The following is a 22,806-nucleotide window of genomic DNA, read 5'->3' as shown; positions in this document are numbered from 1 at the left end:
ACGCTGTCACCTGCCTCTGCAAGACAGATGGATGCACGATGACCAAAAAGGCAACTAAGGTGCACGAAACGGCTGCAAGAACGCAAAAAACTACATCAAAATGTAAAGCAAATGTGTCCCCACGGGCACTAGATCCCAAGCGGGTTTTAGGTGCTCAAAATAAAGATTTAATTGTTTACAACAAATGAAACTTTGAGCTCCGTTTTCTCAGCTTTCATTTTTTTGCAGTTGCTTTCATTCATCCCAGTGCCATTTCACAACGAATGAAGACAAAATCGTTCTATCTTTCGCACTTAAATCCTGAAACAGTGATGAGTGCAATAAAGCTGTCCATTTTTAACTGCACGTTATAAGAAAAGTTATAATGGTTTTTTTGCAAAAGTCGTTAGTAAGACAATATGCATAGGAAAGCTGAAGAAATATCTGTATGCTCATTTTGGCATTTAAAAAACAAACCAATAGCTTTATTGCACAGAATGGGCCTTTGTGAACATGCGGATGTGGAAATCTTGGCAAACTTATGTGTAATTAATTAATTAATTTGGGGATGACCATTAGAGGCTATCAATTGTAATTCGAAAGCTATAATAGATAGCACAAAACTAATTTCAGCTATGATATCAGCATAACAAATCACACCTGCATACCAAATTTCGCCAATTTATTTCCATAAATAATAATAAAAGAAAGGTTTTCATTGCCACATCCCCCCTTAAGAGGGTGACGAGAAACCGAAACAAAATCAAGCTGGTGGGGGACGCCAGATGCCTCCAAAGCAAAACGTGGTGCCCACATCGCGCTGCCTGCAGCAGGGAACAGCGGCGTGTTTGGATTATTGCCTACTAAAAGTGTGCAGTACGCTACCCATGGCACAATGCACCATGTGCTGTAAAACAGATAGGTGAAGACGCTTATTGCAATAAGTTTGGCGGCGATAGCTGTGGGGGGGGCATGCGGCAACCTGGGCGGAGATTTGCTGGTTCCGGAATGATAAACTGTGGACGCCATCGTTTTTCATGTGAGATGGCCGGCCATATGCAGTTCTCGATTGCGCATGCTTCATGGCTTTTCTTGTTTACATGGGATCTAGCGGCCGGAAAACTTGTGTGATCGCAGTCTGCATCAGGGAACGGCAGCGCATTTCGTTTATTGCCGATTAAAAGCATGCGCTACACTTCTGACAACACCACATGCTGTGGAACAGATAGGCGAAGATGCTTATCACAATAGGATTGGAGGTGATAGATGTGGAAGGCTGCGTGTGACGACCACAGAGAAGATTTGCTGGTACCGAAATGAGAAACTTAGTGCATGCCAGCGTTTTTACGTGAGACGGGCGTGCTAGTATTGTGGTGATGCTGCTGCGGCGGGCAGCTATGTAATGTTCCAGATAGTGCGCGCCTTGCGCATTTTCTTGTTTACATGAGATCTAGCAGCCGGAAAACTTATCATATGATCGCAGTTTGGCGACGTACTGAACGTTGGTGCCAAAAAAAAACCGGGTTTTTCGGTAGCGTATGAGCCGGTAAAAAACGAGAGTAACTCTGTTGGGAAAATCTTTGTGTTCTCGATTGCGAACGTTGGCACTGGGAAAACGTATTTCATGAGAGAGTATGAACGAGGTTCTACTGTACTATAAAATCTAGCCTATAGTACAAAGCTGTATTTAATGAGCAGTTTCGGGGCCTCAAAGTATAATTGAAATACTGTACAGTAAAACCTTGTTAATGCAGATGTCACAGGACGGGAAAAAGTGTCTGAATTAACCAGATGTTCAATTATTCAGGGTATCAAGACAACAATAAACAAATGCTTACTACAGCTAGACACTTTTATTTACTTAGTGCATTAGCAAATCCTGTTTCTATTTTGCTCAATTGCAGTGCGGAAGTGGCAATTCTTGTCATCTCATGACTGATTAGTGCTCGCAGCAACGAAAGCCTATTGGCTTCCGTCGCATTGCGGATGCAGTGCAAGATGCGCATTTTTATCTGAGACATACTTTTCACTACCGCACGCACATCCCAATTATTTTTTGTCAGTGGTATAATCAACAAGAGATTCTCCGTCTATCATGATGTAGCAGGTGAGTTTTTATACCAGAGTGCAGGTTGCGGTAGAATTACTCTTCATCCTTGACAGCTTCCACAGTGTTTGTGACATTGCTCACGCATTGCACCGAGTCACATCAAATCTACTTTTTGGTGCAACCGCTGCGGACAAAACTAAGCTCACTATTGATATGATCATGGATGATGACTGTGTAGTTCTGAAGGCGCGCGGCCAATGAGTACTGAATAAAGTGAAGCTACTGTTTGCCGCAGCGCCTTTTATACACCAATTTAGCCAGCCATATTGTCACGTGGTGGTGACGTTGAAGAATACAGTAGCAATACTGTGAACAACACAACTAACTTTTATTGTGCGAACCTGTGCCCACAAAACAGGCTACGCTTATAGCCCAACGATAGTGGCAAACACGGTCGGCGATCGTCGAAAATCTGATCAGCGGTTCAAGCGCGTCGGCTTTTATAGATCAGTCATCGAATTCTCCAGAGCAATCGCTGGGACCCGCATGCCTTCTTCAAAGTTCTACGCCATTCGCGTCGCGCATACATGCAATCAGATTACACAAGGTTCGGCAACAACAGACAGCGGATAGAAGCATCGATAACATTCCAGAAACTTCCGATACATGCAGGCGCGTCCTGCGCTGTGCGATAACATTTGTTAGGCGGTGAAACGTGTCGCCCGATGAAGACAAGCACACGTGTCAATATTGTTACCAATAGAACATGCCAATGGGCGCATGACAAATTGAATTAGACTCACTGTGACTGAATAGCGAGCGAATATGTTCGCCTCAATGCTGGACACCAACGCCTAATCGTTAGGGTGTACAGTCACGCGAAGGGTGTCCCGTTCAAACAATTGAGTTCGCCCTTTCCAATGTCCTGCTCCTAAGCCTTTCGCAGGACGATCCTGCGAACCGTGGGCGAGTGTGCGAAACATCCGTGCCGCTTGCCGACCCCAAGCCAAAGAGCAGAGCCTACTCCCTTTCGTGCCCCCGTAACTCCTCCGTTAGGTGGCGTTAGTAGCACAGCACTTGTGTCATCTCTCGTAATATGCTGCAACAGGAGACGCAAGAGCCATGCAGGGAAAACAACATCAGGGGACGCGTGAGTGTAGCGTCCCCATATACAGTGAAACCTCGTTAAACCGTAGTTGGCCGGAGCTCGGAAAAGCTACGTACTAAACGGTAGTACTCTTTAACCGAAATAGCATGACATCGCCCACTTACCTGTCGAAAACGGAACTCAGAGAAAGTGCGATGAAAGGGGGAAAAAACATGCAGTTTTTATTCACTTCGCGCGACAAAAGTGTTATTTTCGTTTGATGCCGCGGCGGCCTAGCACGACGACCTAGCACGACGACAGCGGCCTCAAACTTACTGAAGCTCCGTACCAGCTTTTCAGCCAGCCCCCTCTTCTCGGCAAACACTCGCATGGCAGATTCCTCGTTGGCGTTACGTATTCTCCGTGCACGCACGCAGTAGTGCTGCAGAAGTCCCGGGGGCGCATTTTCGTTGCTGGGTGCCGGAGTTTTGAATACTTTTCGTTTGGAATAGAGTTACGTTATCGCGCCCCTGTTCTCGTCGCGACGATTGCATTCATGAGGCTGACGTAACGCATAGCTTCTGCCACTGTCGGGCCTGAATCGTCCGTGCTGTCGCTTTCCGTGTCGTCCTTATCACTGTCGCTAGGCGACACTTCGGCAACAACAGAGGCAACGATGGCGAAAAGTCGAACCTCGTAGCCGACATGTCTTCGCGGTCGCAGCAGCGCTGCCGAGCAACTTCTTCGCATTCCAAATGCCACACACCGTAGTCAACAGCAGATACTTGTCGCGTGCCAGCGCCGACTTCTCCGTGTCACGTTCGATAGCACGGACGATGTCTAATTTTTCTTCTATGCTGAGCACCCGGTGTCTTTTTTATCCGAGCTTCGGAATGACGCGAGTCCTCGCTTGCACGACGCCATAACGCTCTGTGCCACGGCGTCAAAATGATGTTGATGTTGATGTGGCTTCACGTGCAAACGCACAGGGCGCTTGGAGGCTGTTGTTCCGATCTCTGAGGCTTGTTTTGCCAGGCCGCCTGATGTAGACGACGCACCGCCGTGTTTGCGCGACGAAAAGTTGAAACGCTACGTTTTAATCGATGCGTACGCAATAAGCTGGTACGGTTTATGTGGGTACAAAACACATTATGTTCAATGGCCGCTGAGTCGGGGATTTGACTTTACTACTTTTAAAACGAAACTACTGTTTAAGCGGGTACGGTTTAACGAGGTTTTACTGTACAGCAACCTTAAATCACTGTATACTCTAGTGAAATATTTCGTTCAGTCTAATGTTCAACGCGTGCTTCCTGAACAAGAGGTAGTACAGCAGCAGCTCTGCAAACTTTACGGCACGACTCCAGGCCACGCCACGATCCTGGAAACGGCAACATACCAGTTGGCATGAGCAAGCATCACTTGTGCCGACATGCCCAGCTGGCAAGAGCCGCAGTAGCCGTTGGTGACTGCCGGCTCTTTTCCCAGCTACCGAGGATTGCAAGGTGGACACAGGCAGTCGCTGAACTAACTGCCCCAAGCTGGCCACTGGCATCTCCATTGCCTGTGGTGGCTCGACAGTAGTTTGGGGCAGCAGGGCTGACAATGTGCAGGTGACAGCAAACCAGGAATGACTTCGCTCGTGCTGCGTACTCAACACACTCAACAAACACTGAAGTAGTGCACAGGAGGGTAATTCTGCATGCGCATCGTCCACGTGGTACGATGTTTAATTCGGCTTGCAAAAGATCAGGCAGCTACTCAGATGCCAAGTTCACATGAACAAAGCTCGCTTTCTTGAGTAGAACGAGTGACTTCAATTCGTTAGAGGCTAACTAGAATGAGGGAAGCAAAGTGCGATACCTCAACGCCATGGTCCACCAAAATGCGTCCCTCCTCATGCGACAAAAAGCTTCATAAAACCTTAGGTCTAATGCTTCGCCACCCTGACAACAACCGGCAATAAAAACAACATTCGAAATGGGCGCAAAACAGGCAGATGCAAGGACACGTCAGCTCTGTGAGGTGGTCTTACCCCACTCGGCGCACACAGCATCCAAATTGACAGTTCTCACCATCGCAGACGCTGTCAAAGTGCCCCGTGCGAGACCAATACTAGACAGCCTCTAGCAGCACCCCTGGCCCACGGCCATGCAACTTCCAGAGTCAAAGACATAGAAGAAGCTATTTACATAAGAAACTCAAACCACCCATGAGGCTTCTTTACTCGGTCGCTTCAGTCTTGCCAATGCTCTGCGGGTGCTAAGTCTCGCTCTCCTAGGATGCAGACCATGTGGCTCTTGTATTGGCGAATATTCTTCAAAAAAACTTGCAAACATGTTGAAAATTTCAAACACACTACAGCAACCGTCGCCTCGCTAAAGAAAGCATGCCGCTGACACTAGCGATCAAAATCCACACTAGGCCTACGCCTCGGTTCTAACAAAGGTTGCCTTGAACTGAGCAAAACTGTCAGAGCTATCATCCAACACCCCATAAGCCGCATGTTGGGCACCAGATGTGGGGGGATGCTTTGCCTGAGGCTATGGCTGAAGGCAAACTCCGGATCTAGCGATACACAGTCGTTCCATGGTACTCTCCAATCCGTAGTGCGTCTAATCGCTGCTATGTTGGACTCGGGCAGATAAGGCAATCAGCAGTGTCATCTCTAACAATACTGCTCAACTCTAATGCTAATGCTACAAGCATTAAGTAACACGTGCAGAGGGATGTCCACTCTGTAATAAGTAATAAATAGGCTTGCCTCTTTGCACTTGGTAGTCGGGCAGCGGGGTCACTCACGGGTTGCATCATCCGTATCTAGCAGTTTAGAGGTCATGTCACCAGAGAGAGAGAGTGTCTTCCCCGGTGACACTTTTTTATACCTTTTTACCTTTGCCAAGGGAATGTCCTCCTTGCACGGCAGTACTTTCTGTTTCCTGTAAGTAGGGGGGAGAGGAAGGGTAAGTGCGCATCACGAGAGCGATGGAGAACCAGGAGAGTGCGTAGTGCACCTCTCCCGTGTCTACACCGGCTCTCAACGTGTTCACAACATGCGAACGTGACAACATGAGTACGCGGGAGGAAATGGACGATTGTACTCCCCACAACTGAAATAGGAAAAAAAATGACAAAGAACCAGCATTTATGCACCATGAGATGTCCATGAAACCATGAAATAACTATGGAATAAACAGGGATCGATTGAGAACCAGTCAGAAAAATAGCCGGTAGGCAAAGGTGACAGATGCATCCTGAAACTGGAAAGTGTACTCTGTACTTGTGCACGCGGTCAACTTGCAGCACACCCCAATTCTAGGCTGTGCCACAAAGCCACAAAGAAGTTCACTGTTCCAGTGCTCCAGAAGTTTATCTGGTCACGTGTATATGCAGCCTTTGTATATAATGTTGTATTGACATTGACTCCTGTCTTGTACGCAGCAACAAAGGGCCACCACCTCCGTACCCAGCCGGAAAACCACGAAAGAAAAAGAAGTCTGGCAAGAGGCGCAGGGACCGAGAGAAGCAGCTCAGGGCTGAGGCACGTGAGATGTTTGTGATTCACACACATTTGAGAGCCATAAAAACATGGGTGCGCACCTCTTTCTGTGTGGTCAGGCACTAAGTGTTTGACAGTGTAGGAAACTTGGCCGGCTCGTGAAAAGTTATTTGCTATGGTTATCTCCATCCACAATTGACAAGTAGGGTTCTTCTCTCATTTGTAAAGTTTCCGCATGCATTATCAAGTGCCATTACAAGGTGGCTAGTCTGACAAATTAGCAGCCTGAGGCTGGTTTCATTCTCAGCTAGCTCAATTATTTTTTCGAATACTGAGGCATTTTGTGTATATTGTGGGAACTGCATACAAGGAATATCGACAGGGGTAGGGGCCTGGAGCTTTTTCAGCACTGTGCTGGTAGAATTTTTTTTCACGAGACAGCATTAATCCCATTGTTCAAAATAGTTCAGAACACACCCAATGCTGTCAGAAATGGTTGCCTTCGAAGTAGAAAAAAAAATTATGCAGATCCTTATGCAGATTCTTATGCATAGTCGTATGGGAAGCCGCAAAGATGGCGGCCGTCTGTGAACAATTTTGTTGCCATTCTGTACACTTGCTTTCATTTGTGAGGCAGTATGTCTGCTTTCCTAAAGCCCCTCCATCCATGCGCAACCACTGCTGGAGGGGATTTAGGTTTTCCGAGTGTAGCACGGCTGCTGCGAACATATCTGTGTCGATTCGGCACCAAACCGTTACTTTAGTTTACTTTAGTTGCCGACGGCTGATGAAGCAGCGCTGTTTTAGGCCTAATTGCCTCGGTAGCATGGCCATGACGAAAATTCACAGCTGGCTGATGTGGTAACAGACCGCAAGCCATTGGGGAATGCTTTCCACTAATAAGTTTGTATGGTTGCTCATCAAGATAGGTCCTGAGATCACGGGCACGGGTTACATTGACGGTTGTTGAAGTGGACGTTCAGTTCATCACTGCACATCCAACGCGATCTACGTGCCTTCCGGCGACTAATCGGCCTGAACTTTGCATAGGCTTTTGAATGTTCCGAAACACACTGCTTTTGTTGCCGTTCCTTTTGTGCGCATCACATATTATTGCAATAGCAATTATATGGACACTCCAGGCCTCCTGGCGTAGGCGTTGCCGTGATGTTCCACATAAAGTCCAAAGGTGATAAAATCATCACCACATGCTGTATGGTGCACATGCGAGTGAAAGCGTGCTAGGGAGGGAAGCGAGTAAAAAGCACGCTGTCTTCCGTCACGCGAGGCTCCAGGGGGAGGGTGGATGAGATGAAAAGGGGAGGGCGCATTCTACTCCCGAGTGGCTGCGTGCGTGTGCCCAGGCTGCTCTATCTTGAAAGCCATCTGCAACGGGGACACAGTCTGCCACGCACTGTGTATCCACGGCTTAGTTTGCGTTGATGTGAAACGCAGCACGAAGATCAAATAGATTGCTGCTGCTGCCGCACTTCCTCGCTCCACCGTTTTAACAGCGAGTTTCCACAGTCATCGAGTGACATGTGTTCATGTTTGCTTGTGCACGCGTGACACCATGCTTGTTAATTTAGTTAGTATGTCTATGTTTACAAGCTTATACGCCTGATAAAACTACTAGCCTTACTTCGTATAGGTGTCCACAATTTGCTATCGCGATCGATGCTTTGCCTTTCCGGCGAAACTGCAACTTTTTTTATCGGTTCTGTCTACCTGGACGAACCTTGTACCGACAGAGGTGGCCCCGGCCAATGCGGTACAGCATCTGGACGCTTTGTGTGAGATTCCTGCTTCAGGCCGCTGTTGGGGAGCACATGTGGCAGAACAGGACCCCGACCGAATTAGTCAGGGCGACCAATCCGCGGCACACCCAACACTCCCTCTGTGCCAAAAATAACGATGTGAGGTGCTTGCTTGTGTGGCATTGAGGGGCTCCGGGGCACACGCGACGTGTGTCACTGCGTGGGTCTCTACAACCATTATACGGCATGTTCAAAAAATTCAATCGTAGATATTTAATTTGCAAATCAGATTATTCAAACGTTTTCTATCAAATTATTTGAATGTTTACTATTCGATTTGGTGATATTCGAGTATTCGCACAGCTTTAGTTGAATGGCTGGTGGCGTTTGTCGTTTGTCATGCAAGTTTTGCGCATTTGATGTTGCTTATTTGGGTCTTAACTAGCAACACGATCCCAGGCGACTTCTACAAGCAGTTTCAATTATGGCAGCAAGTGGACACTCGATTGCTGTTCTTATGAAGGCGATGATTAAGTGAAGGAAATGCCGGACAGTGACTGTCCCAAAGAAACCCAAGATCATTCAGTTATCGCAGCTCTGTAGACTTTGGTTATGTTGTCAGGAGAGAAAGATTCGGCGCATGCATTGACTGTACTTTCGTCTATCTGTAGCGACAGCATGAAAGTTGTCAAAATGCGGACTGAGCAGGTCGCACTCAAGCCTCAGTGGGTGCAGCAACGCATTGGCAAACTTGTGCCACATTCTCAAACGATTACTTTCAAAGACACTGGGATCGGTTTTGTAGCACTGGACATATCTGCAATCCTGGCACTGTGATTGGAGAGGGTGCTTGGCACTGTGCCAAGCGTGCCATTGCTCATAGACGCCGATGCATCAGGCACTAGTCACGCGAAACCTTTTGAAAGTGAGGTTTTCCTCGAAAGTGATCATTCGAAAATATGACGCACCTTTTGTGTCGAATCCAATACTTCGGAGTTCTGGTTAATTGGAACTTTAAGTGGTCTCCAACAAGTCCAAATTAGCTGTCGGCGACGGTAACTCCCTTAGTGGCTGAGCCATGCAGAGTGCCTTTGTTTTAATACTTCACAGATACAGCTAAACCTTGATATAACAAAGCACTTAAGTTTTTGTAACTTCTTGTTCATAGAACACCATGTAAACTTAACCTCAATATAACGAAGTTTGTTTATACATTTCAATGTAACGAAATTTCACTGTTCTACTGTATACGTCTTTGTCTTCATGTTTCAAAAATACAGGGTAATGTTTCCTCCAACCACACCTGCTTCCGATCAACGTCCAGGACTGTTGCACTGCCAGGAACAGTCTCAAAAACATAAGCTGTGTGAATATTTATTCAGTCATATTTTAGACGGATGCTTCTTAATTGATTTAAAACCAATGAGAAAGTGCTTTTTGGCAAGGTATTCCCATGAAAGTGGGAACAGAGGTCATTTGTTCGTGTGCACCGGGTTTGTCATGTGGCCCCAATGTTTTGTTTACGCAGCGTGCCCGCGTTGCTCAGTCACATGGTGCGGCAGCATTTCCGGAGAGTCCATCTCCTGAACGACCATTGTCTCCATCGTCGCGCCACCGCGGGATCCGCGAAGGAGGCATGCGTGGCGCACCACCCTCATCACGCAGTGGGCGCTATGGGCCACCGCCATCCGGCCGCTCCCCTCCCCCTCCTCGTGAGGGCTCAGCTGGAACCCCGGGACACAGGGGTGCTGGCCCACCTTGCAAGCGGCCTCGCCGAGAGACACCCCCACCACTACCCTCTTCAAACCCCCCACAAGGAGACGGATCTGTTCCTCCACCTCCGCCAGTCGTTCCACCTTCCCAGCCGTCATCAAGAGATTCCCGAAAGAAAGAGGCCGAGTGAGTACTGCTTCACAGCCCTTGCAGCGTCATTTATAAAAGAACGTTTTAGTCTGATGTTTGCTGTTTGTCGTTACCATGCTAAGGTCCAATTGCACTGAAATTTCCTTTTGGCTAAAGTTATTACTGTATTTACTCGAATGTAGGCCGGCCCCATTTCTAAGCTGACTCCCGAATGTCTGAAGCCAGAAAAAATGAAAGAACTTGGCTCGAATGTAGGCCGAACAAAAAAGTGAGGACAGCGTTCACAAAATTAAAACAGCATTTATTTAATATAAAAATGCTAAGCTGACTCTACGTTATCATCACATTATCATCGAGTTTGCGCGTGGATGCGAGCTTGCATGCACAGACAGTGCAGTATGGCTCGCATGCATCGAAATGTGGCACGATCTCAGCGAACAGCTCCTCTGTTATCGCGCGCTTATTTTCCTTATTGCTGTCATCTCCTCGTTACGGCACACAAAAAAAGCGCCCCCCATTACCCCTCCAATGACGAACGTTTTTCTCATTGATGCCGAAGTCCCGCCTGGCTTGAACGTTTGATGATGCCTTAATGGCTTGCAGAACTTTTTGTTTGAAGGCGGCACTAATCACCTGTTCGATGCCATTGCGATAACGCCATGCTATGGGCCACGCCGCACACCGGTACAAAACAGGTAAAAATAGCGATGTCGCTCGTATATTTCAGTTGGCTACTGGAGCGGCTAAGAGCAGCGGCGATACTGACTGAGATGACGCTAGCTATGCACCAAATTTATCATTGTCAATTACAAACTGTCACGTATTTTAAAATCTTTAAATACGGTGTATATGAGTAGTACTGTATTTACTCATCTGAAGCCCGCTCTTTCTTTCCTTCTCTTCTTCTTCTTTCTTTCTTTCAGGTTTTTTTATGGTGTGCGCTTCACACAAGGCAGGCTTAGGGCTACTCGCTGAAATCTTGAAGTGCGCTTGAACTGATATGCAGAATAATGCAACCTTGACAAGCTCGCTTCAATGACACCCTCCCGATGGTGGTCATCCTCAATGCTGCCCATTATTGTTCGAGATTCCCATCACCTTGTAGCTCTTGACGGCTGTCACAAATAAAACCACAGGCCATATGCCCAAATCCATGCGCACACTTTATGCAGCTTTGTCCTTTCCATGCACCCAAAAGCACAGTGCACCTAAGCAATGCGTGCGCCACAGCGCAGCCAATGCCATTTAAGCATGCTGCAACTGTATGTGTCATCGCGATCGGGCCAGATGCGGCGACAATGGTGAGCAGGACAGTACTTATTGCCATTTAGTAGTGATTTCTGGAAGTTAACGAGCATGCGAGTGTGTGCATGAGACTCATTTTTGAAGTTCCAAAGTGGGGGTGCATGCATGTCTTACACAAGCAAATATGGTAGATACCATAGTATCAATCTTGGCAAAATGTCTGGGCTAGCAATTCTCACATTTTTATCAGCATACCTTAACAGCACTTTACCAGATGGTGTGAGCACCTGGAGCTTAGAGGATATGCAAATCCCAGAACATGGCCTCCAAGATCTTGAGCATGCAGCAGGCACTGGGCTTGTTCGATTTTCAGAGTTCTGGCAGCCCGCTGGCAGCCAGATGGCTGCTTGATCTGGTCCTGATAGGAGGTCACGTGGGCAAGGATCCCAAGACAATCCGAAGCTGCCCCAAGTTTGCAAAATGTAGCACCAGGACAGCTGGCCACAGGGTAAACGTAAACATGCTACCAGCACAGCAGCGGCCAGCGAGGCCAGTGTGCAGTCAGTGTAGTCGGGCCATTTATGTGTTGCAAGCTTCAAAATATATGGTTGAATTTGGGGATACAATAACCTTTGCGAGATTTTGCGCGACATGGCACAGGATGTGCAGAGGGCACTTGACTTTGCACAGCACAGCAAACAGCCTCCGATGCGTTGATGCAAACGCGAAGTTTAGCGTAAGTGATTGTATCCTTGAAGGCGATGACTCGAGGATGCCTGCTCACAGCGATCACGCCATCTACGGGTGGCATTGACAAGTTAGCATTTTGTCATCATTTGACAAGACACGAAAAAGCAAGATATCAGATAAACGCTGCCATGCTGGTAGCATGCTTACATTTATCTTGCAGCCAGCTGCCCCGGCGTTCGATTTTGTAAACTGCGGGCAGCTTCGGTTTGTCTTGGGATCCCAGCCCATGCGACTTCCTATCAGGACCAGAACTAGCGGGCTGCCGTTTGTCTGCCGGCAGGCAGCCAGAACTCCGAAAATCGAGGACTTATTAGGATTTATGTGCATAAAAAAATTTTCATGCCACCCTGCTTGGGCTTCAATTTCAGAAAGTTAGTTTTGGCTGATGGTGCTTCTCTTTTACCCCTGTGCTGAAGGAGCTGGTGATGCAGCTGGCATATAAAAATGCATGCTGCCTGTGACCAGCGAAATGTTTCACACGAAAAACAATATTGGTCACGATCATCAGAAGAATAAGCAAACCTACGTGTGGCCATTACTCAACCAGTGTATTCTTTTAACATCAGTGGCTTTAGTACCCTAGTTGGAACACATTGGTTTCATGCTGGAAGGAACACTGGCCACCTACGATGCCTTCGCTCACTCAAGAAAAAGGAGATATTACCACATATACGTGAGAGGTGTGAAAAGGAACATCACCATTATAAGATGAACCAAAAAGGCATCGCAGTGTATGGGTATCAGCGTCCACAACTTGTAACATGATGCAGATAGCATGCATGCATGAGAGTGCAGTGCGCTATTCAGAGCTGGGAAGAAGCCTTCATAGGACACACACACACATAAGAAGCTTCAAATGGTATGCTACCGCTCATATCGCACCGTCTAGCCAGGTGGAACGGTGCATCAGAACCTTAGAAAGATAACACTAGAAGTAAGGAAATCCGAAGGTGATCGTACCAAGTTATCTGAGCAAAGTAAAAGTCAAGCGCCCTGTTTGCAATCGGTCAAGTCCCCACAATGATAGTGGCGAGCACTCATCGCCTCTTTTTGTCATCTGCCAGCCAGAGAACATCCAGAGAGCAGCCTGACCAAAATCATCCTTGCTGCTTCTGGCAGCCCGCGGGTAGCCAGAGCCGTCCAGCCCTAGCAAAACAAATGCCTGGTGGAAGTGCGTCGCGTGGTGGCTTGTGCAACCAGACAAAAACGAGGGCGCTTTGGCTGGCTCTGGCAGCCCGCGAGTAGCCAGAAGTGGAAAATCAAAGAGGTCACCTGACAAATCCTGCAGGTCATTCCCAGCCATTGTGCCGATTCTCAATTTTCTTGCTTCTGAGTCATCTCCAGCAAGCGGTATTGGCAGCATGTTTTTTCCCCAAAAGTTCTGGTATTAAAGATGGCTGTTTCTGCCAGCATTTCATGATGCATCTACTCTTATTTGAAACGTAAAATATTGCACAGAGGCTGCTCTATAGCTACACTGTCGAAAACTAGGCCTTTTATGCAGTAAACATTTTCATTGCAGTTGGCCTTAAATTCATGCTAAATAGACTGACAGTAGAGCACATCATTCAGGCTAAAGCATTCTTGTGAAGTGCACCGGCTTAGCATTAGTACAGCTTGCTGTACTTATATATGTATTAGATATATTTAGTTTCAATGAGACTGCGTCTAAATTTCAACATTCTGGCAAACTGTTGCAAAAGTGCAAACAAAGCGCATTTAGCCTGGCTGAAAGCTTTTCAGGCAAAATAAGAGACAGCACTCATTTCTGCTTACCAAGCTTGGGATTGGTGTGAGGGTAATGTAACAGAAATGGCATACTGTTGGCTCAGTGTACTGGGCATACACATGCACACATGCATTGTTGCCTTGAGGAGACCAAAACGAACTTTCACCATGCACAATTGGCTGAAAGATGGAAAGCCAAGCTGCACTCGAACTTACTTAAAATGAATGCCAAGCTGCACTCGAACTTAAAATGAATGCAGTTATTCAGATAAAAGCAATTGTTATATCACTAGCTAGTTGTAATTGGGCTTATCGCTATGTAAGCGATGAAAAACAAAGTGACTTGAGCTGATTGCAATGAGCGACCTCTTCACTGAAAGAATTGAGTGAAGGCTGCTTCCACTTTGTGACGCAGTACTTTGTACAGTCGTTTCTGCATTGTTCAGTGGGTTCGCATACTCTGCTGGCATATGTGAAAATGAACGAGCAAGCTTGTGGAATTGGGAGGTGTGCCCAGCTGTAAGCAAGATGTCATTTCACCCACATCGGGCAGCGTTAGATGCGTTAGATGCCCACAATTCATGAACTCTGAGGTGTGCCATGTCATGTTGTGACACAGTGTGTTTCTAGGCAGCATCATGGCAAATATGCTCACAGACGTGTGGTTGATTGTACTCGTACTTTGCCGTGCTTATTCATGCACCTCTATCAATGTTCACTGGCATGCTGTCTGCTTTGGCAGATGCAAAACAGTTCCTTACCTTTGTTTTTCACTAGCGTGTTGTGTTGTGACTTTTGATATTGTAATGTGTGTTGCAATTACAGTAATCCCTCATTATAATGAAATCGCTTTACTCAAAATATAATTTTATTCGAAATTTCTTCTGGTCCTGACACCAACACATGCATTTTAAGTCGCATTACTCGAAGCGCTTGAAGAGCTTAACCTGCCTAGAGCGAAGTGGCGAGTGGAGGCATCGCGGCCGCTGAGCGGCAGCGACCATTTTGAGCGTGCAGTGTCAAATGAATACTACTGACGAATTAGTCTCAAAAGTACAAAAGACAACATGAGCTCTGCGTTGCAACTTGAATGTTTACTAAAGAACTCGCTAGGGAAACTAAGAAAATCAAGAGCAAACACATTACATTAAGTGCTTTTCTTTTGGAGCGCAATCGGTTTTACTAAACAAGGGCACTTATTTGTATCCAGATTCACGCATGAGTACCATAGTATAGTGATGTTATGTCTACTTTAAGTTTCGTCATGCTAACAGGCATGGATCATCATCGAAAATGTGCTCCATGTCAATTAAATGTGCTGAGGTTGAAACACTCAGACAGCAAGTGGCTGAACAGTTATTTCCGCTTAAGTCTGTCTGAATTCCCTGCAAGCATGAGCAGAATGGGATCAGTGTAGGCACTGGAAAAGTTCCAGGCTGCCAAATATTTGCATGTCAACTTCTTCCACTTAGCACTTAAACATGGGTTGTTCTTATAAAGGCTGCTGGAGTGCCTCAACAATATATGAAGAATATTGTAATCAAAACTATAGTGCAAAATTATTTGGCTAGATCAAGGAAATAATGTATGAACATTGTGGAATAAAAAAAGAAATGCTACATTGAAAACCTTACATGACTGTGCTTAAATTGATGTTTGGCTCATCAGTAAGCATTGGTTCAAATTGGGAACTCAGTGTGTGTGTCTAAAGGCCTTTCCTTTTCTTAACGTATTTATTTCTTTATCTTTTAATTGGTGCCAGTATGCCCTATGGCATAAATTAAATACAAAGATATAGCTCTGTTTCCTGGATGAAGTCCAGGAGCAGCCGGAACAGAGGTCCATGCATCCAGCACATTAGACCAGGTGGTCAAGCTGGATGGTAGGCAAGGCCGCGTAGGTGGCGGGTGCAGGCCTATTTATTTATTGATTGCTTTTGACCATCTGAGGTTCTGTAACGCACCAAAAGCAGAGTGCACAAGAACTTTTGCATCCCACCCCCTTGGGAATGGAACTGCTATTGCAGATAATCAACATTAAAACTTCTTTCTGGGCGAGTTGGTGTATACTTGAATTGACAAATATAACAGCGTTGACACATGCAACCACAAAGGAACAGGGGCAAGACACAAGCGCTGTGTCTCGTCCTTGTTTCTTTGTGGTTGCATGTGTTAGGGCTGTAATATTTGTCAATTCAAGAGAATCAACACCCATGACCACATGGTACTTGCAGCTTCACAGTTTTCTTCATGTAAACTTATAGCGGCCTCATTTTCAGATTACACGTTTGTCTCTGTTGTATGACCTGTGTAGCAAACAGTTGCTTTTGTCCTCATACCAGCCGTCATGGGCGTCCGGAGGAGTATGGTGGGAGAGGTGACCCTAAAGGATATGACGGGCGCTATGATTCTGATGGGGCTCGAAGTGGACGCAAGCGAGGAGAACCTGGGCATGCTGACCAGCCACCGCCACCACCACCTCACAGAGGCAGCCGGCACGATCTGGCGCCCCCTGAAGAAACTGACATGCTTGAGGTGAGTCTGGATAGCGGTTGCATTTCGAGCAATGCATCCTTTTCTAATGTGACAAGCTTAAAGTTGTGAGATGTTGTTACACCAGCCTAACGAGTCCTCTGCAGTTTGATGCAGTTTTCACAATTTTCTTATGTGTGCATTATTCTGCAAAGAGGTGAACCACCTCTGCAGAATATGTAAACAGACTTTCTAGACGAGACTTGGCTAGAATCGCTGCTTTCTGATGGCAGCTCTTCTGAAACATTTAAAAATAGGCTAGGTGTGTGACTGCCAAAACAAAGAGACACAGCTGCTTGATGCTGCCTGGGCACCGCTACGAGGGGACTCAAGGAAAGTAGGCCCCGCTGTGGTTGCTCAGTGGCTATGGTGTTGGGCTGCTGAGCATGAGGTCGCGGGATCGAATCCCGGCCACGGCGGCCGCATTTCGATGGGGGCAAAATGCGAAAACACCCATGTACTTAGATTTAAGTGCACGTTAAAGAGCCCCAGGTGGTCAAAATTTCCAGAGCCCTCCACTACGGTGTGCCTCATAATCGGAAAGTGGTTTTGGCACGTAATACTCCCATAATTTAAATTAAAAGGAAAGTAGGAGACATCAATGCTGAGTGGGTGCACATCACCTCTGGATCAACGCTAACTTTCACTGCAGTTCCAACTGTCAGAGATGCCATGATCGCTCTGATAAACTGTTTGGTTTGTGAACCTTGAATGTTACGTGCAGAAAATTTTGGGGGGCATTTACCACTATGCATTTACAACTTAAGGGGATGGCAAGAGGCATGCCTCAGTGTTTGTAAAAGGTAAACAACAGCCAATGTTTGCACCCCTCTCGTCCTTTTTTTTTTTTTTTTTTCAGCCAGGTGAAGTGCTGCCAGACCACGCGGAGCGTTATGTTAGTGAACGGAGCCGTTACGACCAAGGCAGGGGCCGTGATGGACGCAGAATGGATCACCATCGCTCACGGCATGTTTTATTATTGCTCAATTTGGGGGGTTTCTTGTGCATACTGCATTCTACGCTGCATGCATGAGTGTCTGAATGCAAAAGGCCTACCAGATTTTAAAGTTTAGTGTGCATTGGTTGTGGGCACATGCTTGAGACTTGTGTCCTTATTCCAAGACTTGGATGCATTCAGGTCACCGTCTCCCGCCCTGGCCGGCCTGCCACCACGCAGTCGTATGGACATGGAGATGCATCGCATGGACTACCCACACTCGCCACGCTCACGAAACCAAGACAGCAGGGGCAAGTCAGACTTGAGGGGCTCTGACGGGCGACGTGGTGATCCCTACCTCCGAGGCGCTGACCCCAGAGGAGACCCAAGGGGAGACCTGAGAGGAGACCTGAGAGGAGACCCAAGGGGAGACCCAAGAGGAGACCCAAGAGGAGATCTGAGAGGGGACCTACGAGGAGATCCCAGAGGGGACCCGAGAGGGGACCCAAGAGGGGATCCAAGGGGTGATCTCAGGGGTGACCCACGAGGCGATCTCAGGGGAGATCCCAGAGGAGACCCCAGAGGCGACCCCAGAGGCGACCCCAGAGGCGATCCTAGGGGCGACCTCAGGGGAGACTTGCGGCGAGACCCTCGAGGAGGAGATTCACGGGGAGACCTCAGAGGCGACCCGAGGGGTGACTCTAGGGGCGACCTGCGTGGTGGTGACCCCTACCGTCGAGGAATTGATCCACGGGGGGACCCGAGCAAGCAGGATCTTCGTGGTGGCGACTACCATGGCCGTGGCGACTACCATGGGCGAGGCGACCTGAAGCCAGATTATCACGGCAGAGGCGACCCCTACTCTAGGGGTGGCGACAGTCGGGGCCCGTTGGACCCCTACGTGCGCTCTTCCGACTATCGCGATGGCCGCGACCCGCACTCGCGCATGGACTTGCGCGGTAAAGACTTGCCCCCACCGCCGCGCATGGACCGGGGCGACCTTCCGGGATATGACCCACGTTCCGACGACTACGGGCGCCTGGCCGAGGACTACTATGCGCGCATGGACCGTCGGGACTACTACGCGGACGGCTACGGGCCGCACCGCTCTGAGCTTCGGGACCGAGGGCCGCGAGACCTTCGGCGTCCGGAGCACATGAGCCGCATGGACGCCCGGGGGGGAGGGGAGCCGCATCTGAAGGGTCGCCTGGAGCCCGGCGGAAGGGGCGAGCACCGCCGCAACGACTCGCGGGGTCGCGACGAACGCGGATACGGGTCGTCGCGCAGCCGCGGAGACCCACGGAGCGGCGATGATGGACCGAAGGCCGGTGGCCGCGGCGACCCGTACGAGCGCGGGGAACCGCCGTACAGGGGCGGCGCAGAGCCCGGCCACCGGGGCGAGCCGAGGGGCTCGGATTCCAGGGGGGATCCCGGGAGGAGAGGTGGTGGAGATTACAAAGGCCGCGGGGCCGCTCCTTCGAGGATTGGTGAGTTCCCACCCGAACGAGGTGCCTCAAAAGAGAAATGCCGTAGGCATGAAAGAAACTTAATTTGTGCTAGTAGTCCGCGCCGCATTTGAAGTAACGTTAGCGGGGGCCGCCTACTTGTGCTGCACTCTGGGAAGGTGCGCTTAACCTCAGCTCATAGTCACATTGCGGGAAAGCGCACATTATAAAACTGCAGTGGATTTCTTTTTGTTTTGTTTTTACCTTTAAAACGGAATAAAAACGGCTACGTTCATTAAGAAAGCATGCTACAGCGAAACATGCGTATTGCTTATTAAAGCATGTACAGTCAGCGAGCGATTTTTCGGACATGCCCGATAATTCGGACGCCATCGCGGCACCCCCACGTGCCCCATACAGTAAATGTATCAACACGTCTGAAATTTCAGACGCGAGAGAACCCTTCGCCATCCGATTTTCCGAACTCTTTGCCGTGATTGTAGGTTCGAAACGACATTAATTAAAGCCACTACCGCTGCCATTATGATCTCGCAACCCCGAACCGGCGCTCGCTCGGAGATCCGCTGGCAGCCGGAGCCACCGCCGCGGCAACGCTAGGCCTAGGTGCTTCGATGTTCGCTATCAAGTTTCCTGCTTGTCAGTGCCGTGCTTTTCATTGAAACAATTCGCCCCTGTCAGCATTAGTGCTGACTCCGCCTTTAATCCTCGCCAATGGGTTCCAAACGTGGAAAGCACAACGCGTTGCATAATGGCGGTTTCCAAAAGTCAGCTTCGCCGCAATACAGCAGTGTTACGCGGTGAAGCACACTGAGAGTAAAAATGGGCCACGGTCATGGGATACAGTATGTATTCCTGAATTATACACGCGTCTACCCGTCATCACCTGTCACAATATGAGCACCGATACACCTAGTAAGTGCACTGGCAGGCCTTCAGAGTCATTTTGGCTTTCCCTGTGGCCAACTGAGCCCTTGGGGGGCAGTAAAAGTAATTTTTTTTTAGTTATTGCAGCCCCTTAGTAGTCGGAAAAGTTGGATGTTGACTGTATGTATTGTGGCCGAACACCAGATGCAGCACTACTACTTTGGTCATGCTTTTCTAAAACTCTTTAAGTTTGCACAAATAGTCTTGACATCTCTGGTCCCTAATTATCACCCACATTTCTTTTCTAGTAATTTCCTAGCCTGAGCATGGCCTATTGCTTTTGTATAACCAAAGCCATTTTTATTGGTTATGCATGGACAAAACATGTAGTAGCAACTTATTTGTAGTGCAGTTTTGCCAGTTGTGTTTAATGCGGATAACTTTGTTAATTCCTTATGTACTGGACTTTTTTACTCATTTGTCTGACAAAATTATTTCATCAGACGACTCTGGTCCAAGCCGTTACAGCAGAAGAGAACCCGACCCACTCCTTGACTCCAGAGACTCAAGGTAACAGAACAAGTGCAAATAACTTGTGATAATTTGAACTTGCATTATTAAAAAGTTCTAGTTAATCCAAACGATTGTCAAGACTTTAATCTGCTCACTGTGCTTTCATTTCATTTTATAGTCTGAATGTTTTGGGGGAATTGAATCTTTTTGACATCCTAGAGCCTAAAACATGGAAAGTATCGATTCATAAGGCATGATTAGCAAATGTGTGCCTGCATTTGGTATTCATATGCAAGTAAACATGCACTGCTGTGGATGCCACTAAACGAGCTGGATGTTTCTTAGCTGGGATACCTCCAGGTACAGTTGCATTCAATATGAGCTGCAACACTTGGTGCCTGTGGTCGGAGGAGCACCAAGAATGCACATCAATTCTGACGTATGAAAAATTAGTTCACTAAATATTGGTAATTAAAGCAGTGCTTAGCTTTGCATTTTTTTTTATGTTGGCGCCGCTGTGCAGTTTGGAGCACCTTCTACCACGGACAGTGGTCTTGCAGCTCATATGGAACACGACTGTGCATGCCATGCAAGTGGCAACCTCTCCCTTCAACAACCGTGGAACAACAACTGTTCTCTTTTACATTACTTAATGGGCAAATCTAATTATGTTGTAACCACTAATTGTGTTTTGTATTTTACTTTATTTGACTTCAGATTAGTAGTTATGGTCTTTTATGGTCTTAGGCCTTCAAAGCAGTGCGAGTCAACAGTACTTTTTTAAGTGAATTAGCATTTCAAGTGTCCATTCACTCTTTGCTGTGCAGTTGCAGTTGCTCAGGCATGTTATAATAAAGAAGAAGGCCCCAACTGCTGAGTGCTATACCTTTAAGTAACTACTAAAAACAATCTTACATTTGTTTGGTTAGACGTTAAAAATTCTTTGTCCTGTGAAGCTAAAAATTATGTACATAAAAAAAATGACAGTGTAGATAGGCCCTCAACCTCAGTGTTTCACCAGTTGTTATTAATGCTGTTCATGTTCGAACCTTAGAATTGCCACTTTTTCATGCGTTACCGTAAAGCAACCGGTATTTATCTCCATCATGTTGGGGATTTTTTTACCACAGGACGGGCACAAGCCGGGATGGACGCGGGGGCGGACGGTCACGTTCCGTTTCGCCCAATCGCGGTTACGAGCGAAGGAGGCCGCCAGCTAGGAGCACCAAGGTGGCTACTGTTTGAACTTGCATGTGTACTAAATATTAGGAGTGTGGGAATATTGAAATTTCTGAATCGAGCACAAATATTCAAAAAAAGGTAACTCCAGAATATTTAATCTTCTCATTTCGGGAGGAACATCAGATATGAAGCTTGCACAGAAACCATTTGATGAAAGAAGAAATAAGGCTTATACATGCAATAATGCATGTATGTTCACAGTTAGACTCTTATACAACTGAGGAGCTTGTAAATTGCAGACAACTGCTTCCAATTATCTGTGGTGCCATGGCAATGACAGTAATGAAACAGTGGGAACAGCATGTTACCAGATGTAGGTACAGTGTTGCTTTCACTAAAGCAGGGAAGTGCCTACCAACTGGGGAAACCGGGAATTCTCAGGGATTTTAAATAGTCTGGAAATACTCAGTGAAAACTCGGGGACTTTTCGCTTCTATCGGGGAAAATTTGCTGTAATCTTATCGAAAGGGAACGAAGGTCACGATAACGCTAGCTGGCTCGAGTAAAACAGAGAGGAATTGTAACGAACCGTCGTTGACACCGTGCCGACTGCTGGAGGAGTTGCCATTGTACAGTGAACGACCGACTTCCGGACGTACGACGGTTTCGCGGCACCACTACGTATACCATGGGTCAATGTATAAGAACATCTGAAATTTCGGACGCAAGAACCTTTCGCTGTCCGATTGTCCGGACTTTTTGCCGTGACCACAGGTCCGAAACGGCATTAGTCAAAGCCACCACCTTAGATTTTGAGTATCTCGCCGCCTCGAACCGGCGCTCTTACGCAGATCCGCTGGCAGCCGTAGCCATCACCGCAGAAACGCCAATCGTAGATGCTTCGACGTTCGCTATTAAGTTTCTTGCTGTTTTTGGTGCCGTGTTTTTCGTTGAAAGGATTCGCCGCTGTCAGCAATGGCACCGACTCCGCCTTTCTGCTACTGGCGATTTGCCTCGGAGCTCGGAAAGCATGGTGCGTTGCATAATGCCGGGTCCCGAAAGTCAGCTTTGCCTCATTACAGAAATGTTACGCGGTGAAGCATATCAAGCGTGGGAAGGGGCAATTGTCACGGGACACAGTATATATTCCTTAATTATACGCGCGTGCAGCCGCCATCTACTGTTACAGTACGAGCACCGATATGCGTAATAAGTGTACTGGCAGTCCTTCAGAGCTTTTTCGGGTGTGTCTGTGGCAATTTTGAGTCCCCAAGATCAGTAAAAGACATGCATTCAACTTTTTGTCATCCTCCCTTTTTCGAACTGCCCGGTTTTTCGGACGTTTTCGCAGCCCC

The 22,806-nt window shown here is 47.5% G+C and overlaps 1 protein-coding gene across 3 annotated transcripts in view; it reads left to right on the top strand.

Moving 5' to 3' along the window:
• The window catches only part of LOC142572383 (uncharacterized), an 88,656-nt gene that overhangs the window by 39,407 nt on the left and 26,443 nt on the right, over window positions 1-22,806 (top strand). For all 3 annotated transcript variants that reach the window (XM_075681464.1, XM_075681463.1, XM_075681462.1), the window contains exons 9-15: window positions 6,558-6,657; window positions 9,901-10,271; window positions 16,300-16,492; window positions 17,349-17,455; window positions 17,628-18,913; window positions 20,260-20,326; window positions 21,400-21,499. In XM_075681464.1, the coding sequence (XP_075537579.1) occupies window positions 6,558-6,657; window positions 9,901-10,271; window positions 16,300-16,492; window positions 17,349-17,455; window positions 17,628-18,913; window positions 20,260-20,326; window positions 21,400-21,499 (2,224 nt within the window). The remainder of the gene's footprint in view (window positions 1-6,557; window positions 6,658-9,900; window positions 10,272-16,299; window positions 16,493-17,348; window positions 17,456-17,627; window positions 18,914-20,259; window positions 20,327-21,399; window positions 21,500-22,806) is intronic.

This window comes from Dermacentor variabilis, chromosome 2 (genome assembly GCF_050947875.1).
Source record: "Dermacentor variabilis isolate Ectoservices chromosome 2, ASM5094787v1, whole genome shotgun sequence".
Lineage (NCBI taxonomy): Eukaryota > Metazoa > Arthropoda > Arachnida > Ixodida > Ixodidae > Dermacentor > Dermacentor variabilis.
The sequence above is the reverse complement of the archived record's forward strand: the minus strand, read 5'-3'. Positions and strand labels throughout refer to the sequence as shown.